Raw genomic sequence first — 14,017 nt, forward strand, 5'->3', positions numbered from 1 at the left:
ACAATTTCGCAAACAAATATGGTGAAGTGTGTTGAGGTTGAATAACTTGGTGAGTGGGCGGCGGTGCGTGGTGCAGTGGTGCGCCGCGGCGTGTCTTGTGTTATGAAGTGCGCTTGTTTCTCATAGGCGGGGTACATAACTTGGCCTGCTCCTATGGGCGTCCCCAGACTCCCACGCGTGTCGCCGAGGCGTGGGTCACGGCCACGGGGGAGGGGCGGGTTCACGCCTACATGCGGCTTCACACAAGGGATGAATTTACTTGTGTGTGGCGGTCAGTTGACTCCGCCACACCGCAGCCCGAACACCTGCCGCCCGCTGCTCTGCGCCTGCCCGCCGCTGCTTCCCTCGAGTACCAGTTCTGACTCCTCCACAGTCGCTAAGTACACTACGTAACGAACTTGGCCGCCTGCCCACCCGCCCGCCTGAGTCAGCCCTTGACTCCCTCTTACGGTGTAACGCACGCCCTCCACGAAGTATAGTCTCCTCCACGCCTTGCCTCGCCCAGGTATTGTGAGCAAAGGCCTGCGGGCCGTCACTGGCAAATCACTCGAGGTGAAAGTTCAGCCGGCACGTCGCTCAGCGGCTCATGAGTAGGAGGAGCAGAACAATGGGTCGCATCCCGCACCGACAGTCGATCTGTCAGTGGCGTTGCGTGGACGTCAGACCTGCGGCGGCACGCGTCCAGGAGGGGTGAAGGTCCCAGCGGCCAGGTCCCAGCTGAGGAAGCTTTCTCGTTGCAGATCGTGGTAAATAATGATAAATAAGTGAATTGTTGGCCGCGTTGCAGTGTTAGGAGGCACGCGTGTGTTGTGAGGGGTCACCGCGAGTGGTCCGTGCTTTGTGATCGTCGCTGACTTGGTGCATGTGCTTGCCATCAAATATTTTTACATGAAAGAAAAAAATAATAGTTACGTTTACAGTATTCGCCCACTAGTCTTTCCTTATCGGGTAACTGTGACTGATTCTCCCTCTTAAAGAAAAATGACACACTCATATAAATTTTCCATCCTTATATTCAGCGGCGGACGGTTTTTCCTTGATGTTCATGCACCAAATAAATACACGTGAACTTCTATATATCAGATTAACCTTAAATATATTTGCTATTTTTTTCTTTAAATTTCCATACGCATCTTGCTGACATTATTATTGTTATTTTATCTCACTCGATCTTACGCGCGTGTGAATGAACGTGTTAACTGATGCCATTATTTTTGCCTACAGCACTTGAGCAACAGCAGAAGCAGCAGCAGCAGCAGCAGCAGCAGCAGCAGCCAGTTGAAGCGGTCCCAGCACTCCTCCCACTCCACCAGCAACCTGAGCGAGGTGAAGTCTTCCAGTAACCTCAGCGAACACAAATCTGCCTCCAGCCTGAACAAATCCAACCTCTCAGAACTCAAGTCCTTGATGTCTGAAGTCCAGTCAGACATCAGCGAAATGGCCTCAGTAAGTGTGTGTGTGTGTGTGTGTGTGTGTGTGTGTGTGTGTGTGTGTGTGTGTGTGTGTGTGTGTGTGTGTGTGTGTGTGTGTGTGTGTGTGTGTGTGTGTGTGTGTGCGCGCGTGCGTGCGTGCGCTATTAAGTTCAATACCACTACTTTCCATATTGATAGGTTTGTGTGTGTGTGTGTGTGTGTGTGTGTGTGTGTGTGTGTGTGTGTGTGTGTGTGTGTGTGTGTGTGTGTGTGTGTGTGTGTGTGTGTGTGTGTGTGTGTGTGTGTGTGTGTGAAAGAGGTATTTTTCACTCAAGAGAAAAGCACACACTAAACACTTTCATACAGGATATATTCTGTACTGAAGAAGAATGCATCTATATTTGACAGAAAAACCATTTAGACATAAAATTACTGTAGCCCAAGATATAGTGAGGTGTGTATATGCAGTCCCCCTATGGTGAGTTTGCCCCACACCAGTACACTCATCCCTGCAGAGTCATCTGTGTGCTAAACCTTTGCTGCCTGGCATGGCATGGCGTCCTTGGTGGCTCCCAGAGGTCATTTACAAATTATCATGTGCCAGGTGATGCTGAACACAGGGGCAGTAATCTCATTAGGTATCAAATGTCACTTGTACAAGAAGGAGACAGATAACTTATCCTCTTTTTGGACATGAACACATATTGCTGTGCCTACTCTGCCCTGACACCTCAACACTGTCTCCTGTAACTTGTCACTCATTCTAGTGGTGTAATTAGCAATATTTTCATTGTAGTTTCAAGTACTCACAGTTACACACACACACACACACACACACACACACACACACACACACACACACACACACACACACACACACACACACACACACACACACACACACACACACACACACACACACACACACAGTCCCTGTAAGCAGTGTACTCTTGTGTCTGGTATAACATGTGAAGGTTGACGTGCTCCCCTCATCTCATTGCAGCAGAGCAGCAGTGTTAATTACAACCGGGCCATGTCTGTGGCCAACTCAGTCAAGCAGCAGAGCTCCTCAGCCTCCAGCCTGCAGGGCTTCAACAAGATCAAGCCGGCCGGCTTCAACATGGGCTCCATGGACGCCATCAACAATGCCCTCAACATGGGTTCGTCAGAGCAGCTGGCACTCCCTGACGTGGAGAATGACTTTGCCCTCCAGAACCTTACGGCGTCACAGGACCAGCTGAGCTCCTCACCACTCACCTCAGCGACGGGGTCTGCCAACAGCAACTCCACAGGAGTCAAGTTTGAACAGAAGAAAGTACATTCTACACAAAAGACTAAGGTCAGTTACGTTTCCAGTAGTACGTGTTTATCTATCTTTCCTTGTACTTCATTAAGGGGATGAGGTTCAGCACACTTTCATTCAATGAAGCACACAGTTTCGTCACCACTCACTGCCTTGCTGGTGTTGGCTTTCTACATCTCTTGGTGGTTGTCTTGAAGAATCAGTAAACCAAATTGTGTGTTTTTATCTGCACACTAGTAAGACAAGCAAAGACTTGCCACAATTATCATATTATTATCTGTCACATCCATCTCATTAAAACTGGCGACATTGTCTACCCCAGCTTTTGTTGAAACAAGTTTTTATCACATTATGCAAACAAGTACTATTAACAGTATTTACATATTTTAAAAGGTATTGAATATATTCTATTCAGATGATCCACATTATGCACTTTTATACTCAGTCTATAAATGCATCATCACTGTCTATAAATGCATCATCACTGTCCTGTCTAACACAACAATAAAGCAAGTATAGATAAGCACATAAAACAGAGAAGAAGGTCCAACCTCAAATATCAGGAAAATAAATACAAAGGAGATTATCTATGCAAGCCAAACCACACGTCAGTTTTTAAACCATTCAGTCCATCAAATTTAATCCATAGAGTGATGCAAGAGTGTCTAGTTTTTGTCAGGAATTAGGGAAGCATCAGATCCAGTTCTCAGGATGTGTGGCCTTTTTAGGAGAGGAAAATGGCTGAAGGTGGAATTTCCTTGGCTTAAACTTCCCCCTTGCGTAGGCGAAGCAAACCAGACTAACTTGATAATGATGATGGTGGTCGTAAAGCCAGCTGTGATGATATATAATTACAGTCCCCTATGACTTAAAAGATGTAAAGAAAAAACTGCCCAATACTTTCTTTGCTTTAATTTCTTTATTTTGCCTGGGAAGTGACAGTGCTTGGGTATGTACCTCCTTTCTCACAGGATGTCAGCCTGGTGCATAGGGCCACATTCTGAAGTACTTCTACACTACACCTCTAGTTGAAGTTACATGGGGTTTTTAAGATGTTTTTTTTTATGGTTTCAGTGACAGACCAACAAGATCTCCACATTATTAACTGGAAAACACTCTTGAGAACCTGGGCAATCATTTCTGTGGCATTGGAAAATAGTAGTGGTGATAGAGTAAAGCATTTCTGAGTACAGGCCATAGATAGACAATGGCAGCAGTTGATGCTGAAGAGAAGACACTAATCCAGATCCCATTGTGCCCCAACAGGTTGTGACAGACAAGAACAGCTACGAGACCGCCTCAGGACAGTCCTCAGAGTCCACAAAGCTGCAGGCGGGCGACTTGTCATATGCCGAGTCATCCAAAAAGGCAGAAAGCAAAGCCAAGCTGGAGTTTGATGGCATCAAGGCAGAGAAAGCTGCAGCTGTGTCTCAGGTGAGTGTTGGATTCCTTAATACTGTGGATGTGATCAGCAGCAGAGTCTGATCACTGTACTCAGGTGTGTTGTATCTATGTTACATTTTGCTTCCAGATCCATCCTGGCCATCCTCAGTCATATCAATCTTCTGTAGCACCTTGACAATCACCACGCACATTACAGACATCGTAACTGGCACTGCACAGACTCTACTCACTGTCCTCAACTGTACATAATCTATGTTACATTAATTCATGCTTGTGTCTCATCCTGCTCAGCTCTCAACCTTCTCAGACCACAACACTCACCACAAACACTACCACATTACATACATATCCAGTGAGTTATCTTGACAAGAGGAGACTGGTTCACTTAGTCTCCACCAGCAGGACACTTCCAAGACAATACCAGAGAGCTATCACATCCAGGATTGACTTCCATTGAGAGATCAGTGAGGCTTAAGATGATAAAAATGGGACATTACCAGTATCATTATCAGTATGAGAAGTGTACAGAAGCAAATTTTACCCATGTGTATAAAAGTTTAGTGAATGCATATCCAAGTTTTGAGTAGTTGAGAGATGAGGAAGCAAATGGAGCATGTTGTAGAGTCATTATGTACTGTATAAGAATAGGTCCCTTAGTTACCAGACCAGCACAGGAACACTAAAGGTCTGCATGTCTCATGAACCAACAGACCACATGCTACCATTATTTTCAGCATCTTATTTGTGATTCAGACGTCCAGACACAGCTGATACTCAACAGCTATCCATATCACACTGCCACAGACTTCACTCTGCTGTGATAAGTGATGAAATAAAACTGATGAAAGAGTGTTGTAAATAGAAAATGACTACTGATACCCCGAAACACTGAAGAACAGCTCAGTTTCCCCATAGACTTTATAAATGTGGAACAGTATTGATGGAAATACGTCACAAAAAGTAAATGGATCGTATAATCATGCCAGCACTCAGCATGCATTAGGGAGACAAGATGAGGGTGTGTGTTGGAGGTTGTACTAGAAATGCCTGGATGTGATGGACATCTTACCTAGAGGAAAGAAAGTAGTGAAAGCTGCAGTACATTGGTAGGGACCGAAGATGACCTAAGAATGCTAAAGAGGAGATAAAAATAAAATACATTATAACGTTCATTAATTTTTATGCTCTCGGGAAGTCATTCTTAGGTATCATTTCTCAGCCTTCCAGCACATCACAGACTTCTCTTTCATTACAATATAAAATAAAAGAAGAGATATAACAGATGATTCAGTGTAACGCCCTTTAATTCTGATACTCTCAGAAAATCATTCTTAGACATGGTTTCTTAGCCTCGAAGCGTATAAGAAAGGATATGATTATGGACTATGTAACAGAACCCACGCTTATTTAAGTTCTAAACAGTATTAATTGGGAAGGAAAGCAGGAAAGGATATATTTAGAATAGCGTAGTGCACCTTGAATCTGTTTTCTGTGAGGCCCAGGTATGAAAGCAAGATAAACTCAAGTAAATTCAAACACATATTCGAGGAGGACAGCGAGTGAGTTTACCACGTGACCAGACTGCGAATCACTGTAACCTAGATATCACACGAGATATTTCGAGTAGGGAGGCTGGGGAAGGAATGGGGCAGGCTGAGGCAGGTTGAGGCGGGCGTGTGGTTGAGTGAGGGGAGGTTAGTGCAGGCTGTTCCCGTCTATCACACCAGCTGGATCCTGCCTGACCCCGGGGGCACGCCATGACCTACCTACCTACTCCCGCATCTTGCTTTCGTTTTCTAGGGAATTCAAACACGCTCGTGAAGTTGGAAGATGTATTGCGTTAGAGTTTGTTTTTCTTTCCCCTCGGTGTGACATCAGAAATGGGGGATGTGTTAATAGTTTGCGCTGGCTGCCGTGTGTGTGTGTGTGTGTGTGTGTGTGTGTGTGTGTGTGTGTGTGTGTGTGTGGCGATGGGACCAGCTGTGTGGAGTGAGGAAGAGTACGGTGAAGCATTCAAGGACACAAGTACCACCAGCTGAGAGTTTTAGAACAAGTATGATCTCACCCGATGCATTGTTTTCACACTAACACTAAGAGTCCAGAGCTTGGAACCTTTTTTTCTTTCTCTCGCTCTCCCTCTCCTTTCTGCGTCAGTATTCCGAGCGTCACCAGGGTCGATGAACCTCACGGGGGGGAGATGCATTGAGTATTAGTGTTTTTTTAAGTTGCCTGAGGAAACGACTGCCACACCTCCACTCCACACCTGCCCTTTTGGCTCCCAGGCTGTGACCCACATCGGCAGCCTTGGCGTGCGTGGCCCGTCTTCCTCACCGCGGAGCGTCACAGTACCTGCTATTATTGGACACACGGACATATCTCATCATCCCCACTAGATAGATACGTGACCGGCGCGGTGGCAGATTGAAGGTGTAATCTGATCCCGCGATACAGATCTGGCGTGTCTTGTTTCGCTTAACTTATGTATGTGTGTGTTCAGCGGAAACTGACGCAAGACCAGAAATTTTACCGCTTCATCTCACCAGTTTGTAAAGAAATTCCCCTGACTTCAAAGGCTGTCAGTTAGTTTGCCGCAAGTGGGTCACAGTTTTGGCTCCGCTTCGCCAGGTAGATTAATTAATAAACTTTGAATGTTAACCTAAAAGTTACGAGTCTGTTTATTAAGAAGGAGGCTGCAGGAGCGTCATCACTCACGTCTGAAGAGTAAAGAACCGCATTAAGTATATACTGGCGTGGCTGAGGTGGCGGGCGGGACTCAGATGGGGTGGCGGCGTAACGCAGGATATGAGTCGTTGAGTAACTGAACCCGTCCCAGGCCCTGCTGAGTGAGGCGCCAGTGCCCGTGAGTCTTAGGCAAGCGTAGTGCTGCATAGTGCGGCCAGAAGGTGCAATTTTCTACCTGTGAGAGAGAAAACGACGTCCCAGTGCCTTCTCACCTCGACACGTCGGCATTGGCCCACTCAGAGCCCCGCGCCACCATTACCTCCCCGACCCATTAGATCCATCCATGAATCACGGCGGTTACCCCAGGATAGGTATTGCGTGGCTGGGGACGGCGTGCCTGCCCTACACTCGCCATGTGGACAGTTATTGGAGCACACAGTCAGACGTCAGTAACATGTGCAGGGCAAGGATACCTTTTTATATCCTTTGTGGCGATCTGCCTAACTAATACTTGGTTGAGGCTGTGCGGCGTGTGCCGTGTGGTGGTGTGGTGGTGTATCTGCTAGTCTCGTGACACTCGCCGCGCTGTCAGCTGGCTCCCCACACCACTAAGTTCCTGCCAAAAATTTGTGCTTGCTAATTTTGTCAAGCCGCAAGACCAGGTGTGCTCTTGTTTTATGGTCTCATATGATTAGAGGAGCAGTGAAACTGTCCCGTTGTGACCTCTCAGTGTTCTCACCCGCGCGAAGAATCTGTCAGGGTTCGCGTCACCACCTTGGGGAGGGACCCTGCACGGCCCCCACATCACCACTGACCACCACCTTGTCTTGTCCTTGCCACATTCCCCCCATTGCTTCTTCGTCATTCATTATCACGGATTATTTCTATGCGCGTTGCCAACTTCCTCCACGCCTGGAGGCCACACAATAGGACGGCGTGGACAACCAGATGGACCAGGTAATGCAGACCAGAAAGCGTCCTGCCCGCCGTGAATGCAAGACAGCCTCATTAACATCCACACAGCAAGGCCCCGCCTCGCCCTGGCATAATTAATAAGGGTAGTGACAACATGCTCGCGTCATCTACGCAATAATTCATTGTGGAGAATCTTCTGTTGCATCAAGAATTTTCCCTCGCTGAGTCGTTCTTGACGCCGACCACTGCCTTGACGCGGCACTGTTGAGGAAGCATGTTGGCATCTCGCGCAGTGCGGAGGCTGCAGCGTAAAATATTGCCTGTATCCACTGTTTTCGGCAGGAGCGTGTAGGAGGTGAGGCGGAAGTAGAATCGGGGAAGCGGTTCCTGACTCAACTTATCCCATATTCCCCCGCCTCACCCACCCGTTCACCTCCACCCGCCTCGCCTCGTCTATGCCCCCAGGTTACCATAGCCGCACGCCACGTCCCACGCCGAGGCCTGCTTGGCATTTCTTGGGGCTGGGTGATGAAACGTGTGTAGCATTTGTGCAAGTTGTATTTCCTGCGATAGAAATTGCTGGTGTGGCGGCGGCGGTGGTGGTGGAAGAGTTAAGCAAGGTCAGGCGAGTGAGGGAGGAAGTCATCTCCAGGAAGTTCAAGGTCGTTGGTAGACTTTCCTCGCGGATGACCTTGTTGCCCTGGAGGAGCTTACCAATGGCTAGCACTTATACGATTACACCAACCAGTCTTCCTGTCACTGGTACTTTGGTTACCTAACTTAACAACCCTGGACTGGAAACTTGAGATACCAAGGAAGAAAATGTTATTGATGTTACAGGGTTACGAGAGGACACGGCAGCTGCTGGGGCCCGGAGTGTGAAAGTGCCCATGTTACGCAGGCCTCACCTTTCACACTCGAGACGAACTGTTTGCCGTGAAGAGCCAGCTGCGAGAGGTGTGAGGCAAGAGAGAGGCCGAGGGTTGGGGATAGTCAAGGCCACTTCTGAGAGCGGGTGGGTGTGGGTTGGGGTAGGGGTGGGGGAGGCACGAGGAAGAGAGGGCTGCACGCGTGCCCAGTCTAGTGGGAACTGTGTTGCGCGAAGCAGTGAGCACGTAAGCTCCACCGCCGGGGTTCCGCCGCTTAACCTTCACGTTGTGCAGAGCCTCGAGGGCTTCCACGAACAGTCATGAAGGAAAAAGACACACATCAAAGCATCGAACTCATCCGCTGTTGCCAATTCCTCGCTCGTCGCTGCCAAATATGACTACTATGCTGTTCGAAGTGAATTTCTTAACGTGTTGCTTTTGGCGGAGTTGTTTTTCTCTTGTGGCTTGAGTAATTTTTGGCTGAGGACTAAAAGACGCGTTGTTGAACCACAGGAGTGGGATTGCGGGTAGGACTGGTGGTTCCGTGAGGTGAGCTGTCGGGACTATCGTTCGAGGAAGAACCTGAATTTGGTAACCTCAGCCCTTGATATCCTTTTTCTTTCTATCGTGGACTTGATTCAATTGCCTCAAGGGTATGAGCGTCGAATGTTTATCTCACGAAGCAAGGATCAATAGCGTGGTAGGTGAACAGTGCCAAATGAGCCCTCGTAAGAAAACAATAGTTGGTTGAAATGGGTGTTTTATTAATAGGGTTTTACTGAATAATCGGTCCATTAGAATGCAGATAGTTGAGGAGTGAAAAATAATGGAAGAGACGAAGCGGCGCCAACACGCTCACACATTCTGAAGGTGTTACGTCAACGCTTTTATCATCGACTCGAGACAGAGAGAGAGAAAGAGAGAGAGAGAGAGAGAGAGAGAGAGAGAGAGAGAGAGAGAGAGAGAGAGAGAGAGAGAGAGAGAGAGAGAGATTCCTTTTTAACGAGCTAAGGAAGGAAGGTAGAGATTTGAGAAGAGGATAGTATAGCTTTCTGGGAAGAGAGAGAGAGAGAGAGAGAGAGAGAGAGAGAGAGTGTGTGGAAGGGTGGGGGATTCCTATATTGCAAAACCCCCGCGGCTTATGGTGATGTGAATTCGTGACTGAGGCTTGGGTGACTTTATCTCAGGGACTTTGGGAGACTTGGTGATGCCGCGCAAACAGTGACGCAAGCCGCGGGTCCTGAGGTGAAGCCAAGTGACTCACCCACACAGCCTCGCGAAAGTAGAGTAAGAAGAGGAGCGAGGAGCATAAAGCGGAAAAGAATGCCACTCTTTTATGCCAGGCGGATCAGATGAAAGTGGCGCCGTTGAGTGTGAGGGTGTGTGGAGGACCTGAGGGAGTGTGTGCTCAGTGTGTGTGTGTGTGTGTGTGTGTGTGTGTGTGTGTGTGGTGGCCTCGGGTGTGAGAGTGGCTGTGAGAGGAGTGTGTGGGGCAGGTGTCCCGTCACCGCCTACCTAACACTGCCAGACAGAAATAGATCTCCTGTGCGACAGTGTAAACATTGCGGTGCTATCACCATCCTGCAGCCGATGTGTGCATCTTTTGTTTGCAGCGCCACTGACGCCCTTCTTCCCAGGTGCTTACTCTTCACGCCAAGCTTTTGAGAAACTGACGAACTTATAAACGCGAAGCTTTGCGTGTAAGTGCTAGTGAGTGAAGTTACATACATGGAAGGATGGCGCTGTGTGTTGGACCTTTGGTTTTCGTAACGTTACCTGAGGAAGGTGTTACTTGACACACCTCAGGCCTGAGTAGCAGGTGCCCGCCAACCTGCACAAGCCCAAGCGTGCAGCCCGCCGGCCGTGTGTGCTGCACGGGAAGACACATTGACTGGCATGCACAGCCCCGGTGATGCAGAAACGTCGACGAGTGAGCGACAGTGTCCTGACAGGGGTGCTGCCCGCACTGGGGCTCAAGAAAAATTCGAGCCACATAAACGTCCGCGGCGATCACCTCGCCTCCTCCTCCACAGTCACCTCCCCGCTACCCTGGGCTGTCATAAACTTGGAGATTTTTTGGGTGCTGCTGAGTCCCAACACGAGATGTGCCGACCGTCTGGCCAAGTCCTGCGGCCTTCGCTCCTTCCAGGCATCTGAATCCCCTCACGCCCACACCCCCCCAGGGGGTGAGCTCCATCCGTGCCACACCTCCCCAAAGAGCGGGGCCGCCAACTGTGGGGGAAGCTGTGCCCAGGACAGAGCCTTCCAGTGTGGCCGGAGTACTAAGGCTGAGGATCGTGCGGAGACTGACGCGCCCACCGTGTGTCGTCGGCACAGTGCGGACTCTCGCCGAAAATTTGGCGTAGTTTCCCCCCAGACAAAGAGGTGCAGGTCTGGTTCGTGGACTAGTCAGAAGTGCAGCAATGGGGGTGGGCGCGAGAGCCAAGGTGTGGGTGGGAGGAGCCACTGCCAGGCAAGCTTGGGCAGTGAGGGAGGGAGGAGGAGCGGTTCAGGGCTGCCTCAAGCCAACTGTGGCGGCCGCTGCTGCTGCTGCTGCTGCTGTTATTGCTGCTGCTGCTGCTGCTCAACGATGAATCAAGCCGAGATCATAAAGGAGGTACGGTTCAGGGCGTCATGAGGAGTGTTGGTGCATAATTACAGGACCAGTGGACCAATGTGTGTGTGTGTTGCTTGGATCAGTGTAAGTGCATGACCCGTGATGGATGAAAGTATCGGCACACCACGCTCTGTTCAACTATTTTGTGATGTAAAATATTAGACACACATTTTGAAAGAAAGTTAGCATGACACAATTCAGGCGGCGTGTCGGGCCTCGTGTGAGTGGCGCACGCTGGGGCGAGGCCGCGTACCGTGATGGAAGCCTAACCTGCCCTCCCCTTGGATGTCTCGTTCTCATGCCACTTGTGCGTTACTTATCTTTTAGCTGTATTACACAACTGTCTCACGGTATTCATAGGACTCGCGTGCGCGCGCGCGCACACACACACACACACACACACACACACACACACACACACACACACACACACACACACACACACACACACACACTTTGGCTAGGTTTCTGAGGTCATCTTGAATGTTTGTAAGCCTTTCTCTCTCAATGCCTCACAAACACTTCCCGGCTTCTGCCTTTGATGGCCAGATTTACTGCATTGCCTTTTTTTTTTTTCCATTTTCTTAGCATAATCTACTTCAAGGGAGACTTCTCTGTCAGTGACAGACTCATCAGTTTTGTAATGCTGCAGTTCATCAAACAGCTTTGATATTTTCACACTGTTTTCACACTCCTGTGATGGACTTCCTCTCACTCATTTGGAGTTGTACCAGTAATTTTGCCAATGATTCATATGTAGCTTAATACCTTTAAATTAATGTTGTGTATTGCAGTAGTGTTTGTCTGTGCCAGCCTCTGTGGACTCAACCTCTTTATTGATATGTAGGACTTGCATTTGTTATACATTATTTCGTACATTAAGATCCTATTTATCTTGTATCCCTTAATGATCCCATTTTTTGAACCTAAGACTGACCAAGATCACTCTTTCACACACAGGAGGCACGTCAGCTGAAGGCTGAGGGCCTGGACCACCGCGAGGAGTCCCAAATTATGGGGGCGTCAGAGCGGGTGGCCGGTGATGGGTTCTCTGTCCACCGGTCAGCACTGAGTGAGCAGCAGCAGCGACAGACCAAGACCCCTGCGGGCGCCATCAACCAGGAGTCATCCCGACAAGCTACAAAGTCCGGCATCACCATAAAGGCCCAAGGCGTGTGCACCAAGCAGTTCACCTCCATGAACACATCCCAGGTGTGTACTGACAGCCATCCACTATCCATTGTGTTGTGGTATTGTGTCATTGCCACATCTTATGCTAGTTACAGACTTGTATGGAACTTGCTATTAATTTGCATGCTTTTCTCTTTTGGTTGTTGTTCAAACTGTAAAAAAAAAAATTTCCTTTCAGAATAATGTAAACATCACCAGTTTTGAAGACCTGGACAAGCTGAGCTCCAACTCTCAGCCTGGAGACGTGCAAAACACCATCATGCGTTACTCTGGAGTGATGTACACCTTTGTGGAGAAGCTAAAGAACCTTACTGTCAACCAGTCCCTCAAGGATGCCCCAACACTGCTGGAAAACATTGATGAAATGATGAGAAAAGCGTGGTCAGTGCCCACTTATGGCCACGAGTTGGGCTTTTCTTTATGCAATGTTTTGAGAACTAATGGTGGTATGGACCTTCTCCTTGACAACTGTCGCTCAGAAAACTCAGATTTGAAGTTTTCAAGTGCCAAGGTGTTGGAACAGTGCCTCACCACTGAAAATCGTGGCTATGTTGTTGAAAATGGTCTCAAAAACATAGTGAGTGTTGCGTGTGACTGTACGAAAAATGGCTCATCTGTGGACAAGTCTAGAGTGGGTACTGGAATTCTGGAGCATCTCTTCAAGCACAGCGAGGGAACCTGCTCAGACATTATCAGACTAGGAGGATTGGATGCTGTGCTGTCTGAGTGTAGAAAAGCTGACGTAGAGACTTTAAGACACTGTGCTGGTGCACTGGCCAACCTGTCCCTGTATGGAGGCTCAGATAACCAGCAGGAGATGATCCAGCGTAAAGTTCCAATGTGGCTGTTCCCTCTTGCCTTCCACTCTGACGAGAATATCAAGTACTATGCGTGCCTCACCATTGCTGCCTTGGTAGCAAATAAGGAATTAGAAGCTGAAGTGCTACAGTCTGGAACCTTGAATCTTGTAGAACCATTTGTCTCAAGTCAGCTTCCTGATGCCTTTGCCAACTCCACTGTGGCTCACCGCCATGGCCAGAGTCAAGGTTGGCTTCAAAGGTTACTCCCAGTACTTAGAAGTAAAAGAGAAGAAGCTCGAAACCTGGCAGCTTTTCACTTCTGCATGGAAGCTGGCATCAAGAAGAGACAAGGAAATCTGGAACTCTTCAGAGAAATTGGTGCCATTGAACCCCTGAAAGACGTTGCAAGTTCTCCAAATGCCATTGCCAGCAAATACGCAGCGCAAGCTCTCCGGCTAATGGGCGAGGAAGTGCCACACAAACTAAGTCAACAGGTACCTTTATGGACACCTGAGGATGTTAGGGAGTGGGTCAAGCAAATTGGATTTTCTCAGTTTTGTGATAACTTTGTAAATTCCCGAGTGGATGGAGACCTCCTGCTCAAACTCGGTGAAGAGAACCTAAAGGAAGACATTGGCATTCAGAATGGCATACTGCGGCAAAGGTTCCTGAGGGAGCTGCGGAAACTGAAACTCATTGCTGATTATTCCTCATGTGACTTGACAAGACTAAATGATTTCTTGGTTGAAATAGACAAGGAGTACGCAGAATACACTTACAAGATGCTGAGTGCTGGAGTGACCAAGGAGTGGCTCAGGTGAGTA

General features: G+C 48.5%; 1 protein-coding gene across 11 annotated transcripts in view; it reads left to right on the top strand.

Annotated features, from left to right (window-relative positions):
- The window catches only part of LOC135089810 (NAD(+) hydrolase sarm1-like), a 116,870-nt gene that overhangs the window by 99,115 nt on the left and 3,738 nt on the right, over positions 1–14,017 (top strand). For 9 of the 11 annotated variants that reach the window (XM_063985886.1, XM_063985879.1, XM_063985880.1 and 6 more), the window contains 5 exons: positions 1,225–1,446; positions 2,416–2,751; positions 3,982–4,149; positions 12,163–12,414; positions 12,572–14,010. In XM_063985886.1, coding sequence (XP_063841956.1) covers positions 1,225–1,446; positions 2,416–2,751; positions 3,982–4,149; positions 12,163–12,414; positions 12,572–14,010 — 2,417 coding nt within the window. Of the gene's footprint in view, positions 1–1,224; positions 1,447–2,415; positions 2,752–3,981; positions 4,150–8,792; positions 8,832–9,691; positions 11,203–12,162; positions 12,415–12,571; positions 14,011–14,017 lie in introns of those variants that run through there. The other 2 variants (XM_063985884.1, XM_063985883.1) reach the window with 2 other exon arrangements.

Source organism: Scylla paramamosain, chromosome 33, assembly GCF_035594125.1.
Source record: "Scylla paramamosain isolate STU-SP2022 chromosome 33, ASM3559412v1, whole genome shotgun sequence".
NCBI lineage: Eukaryota > Metazoa > Arthropoda > Malacostraca > Decapoda > Portunidae > Scylla > Scylla paramamosain.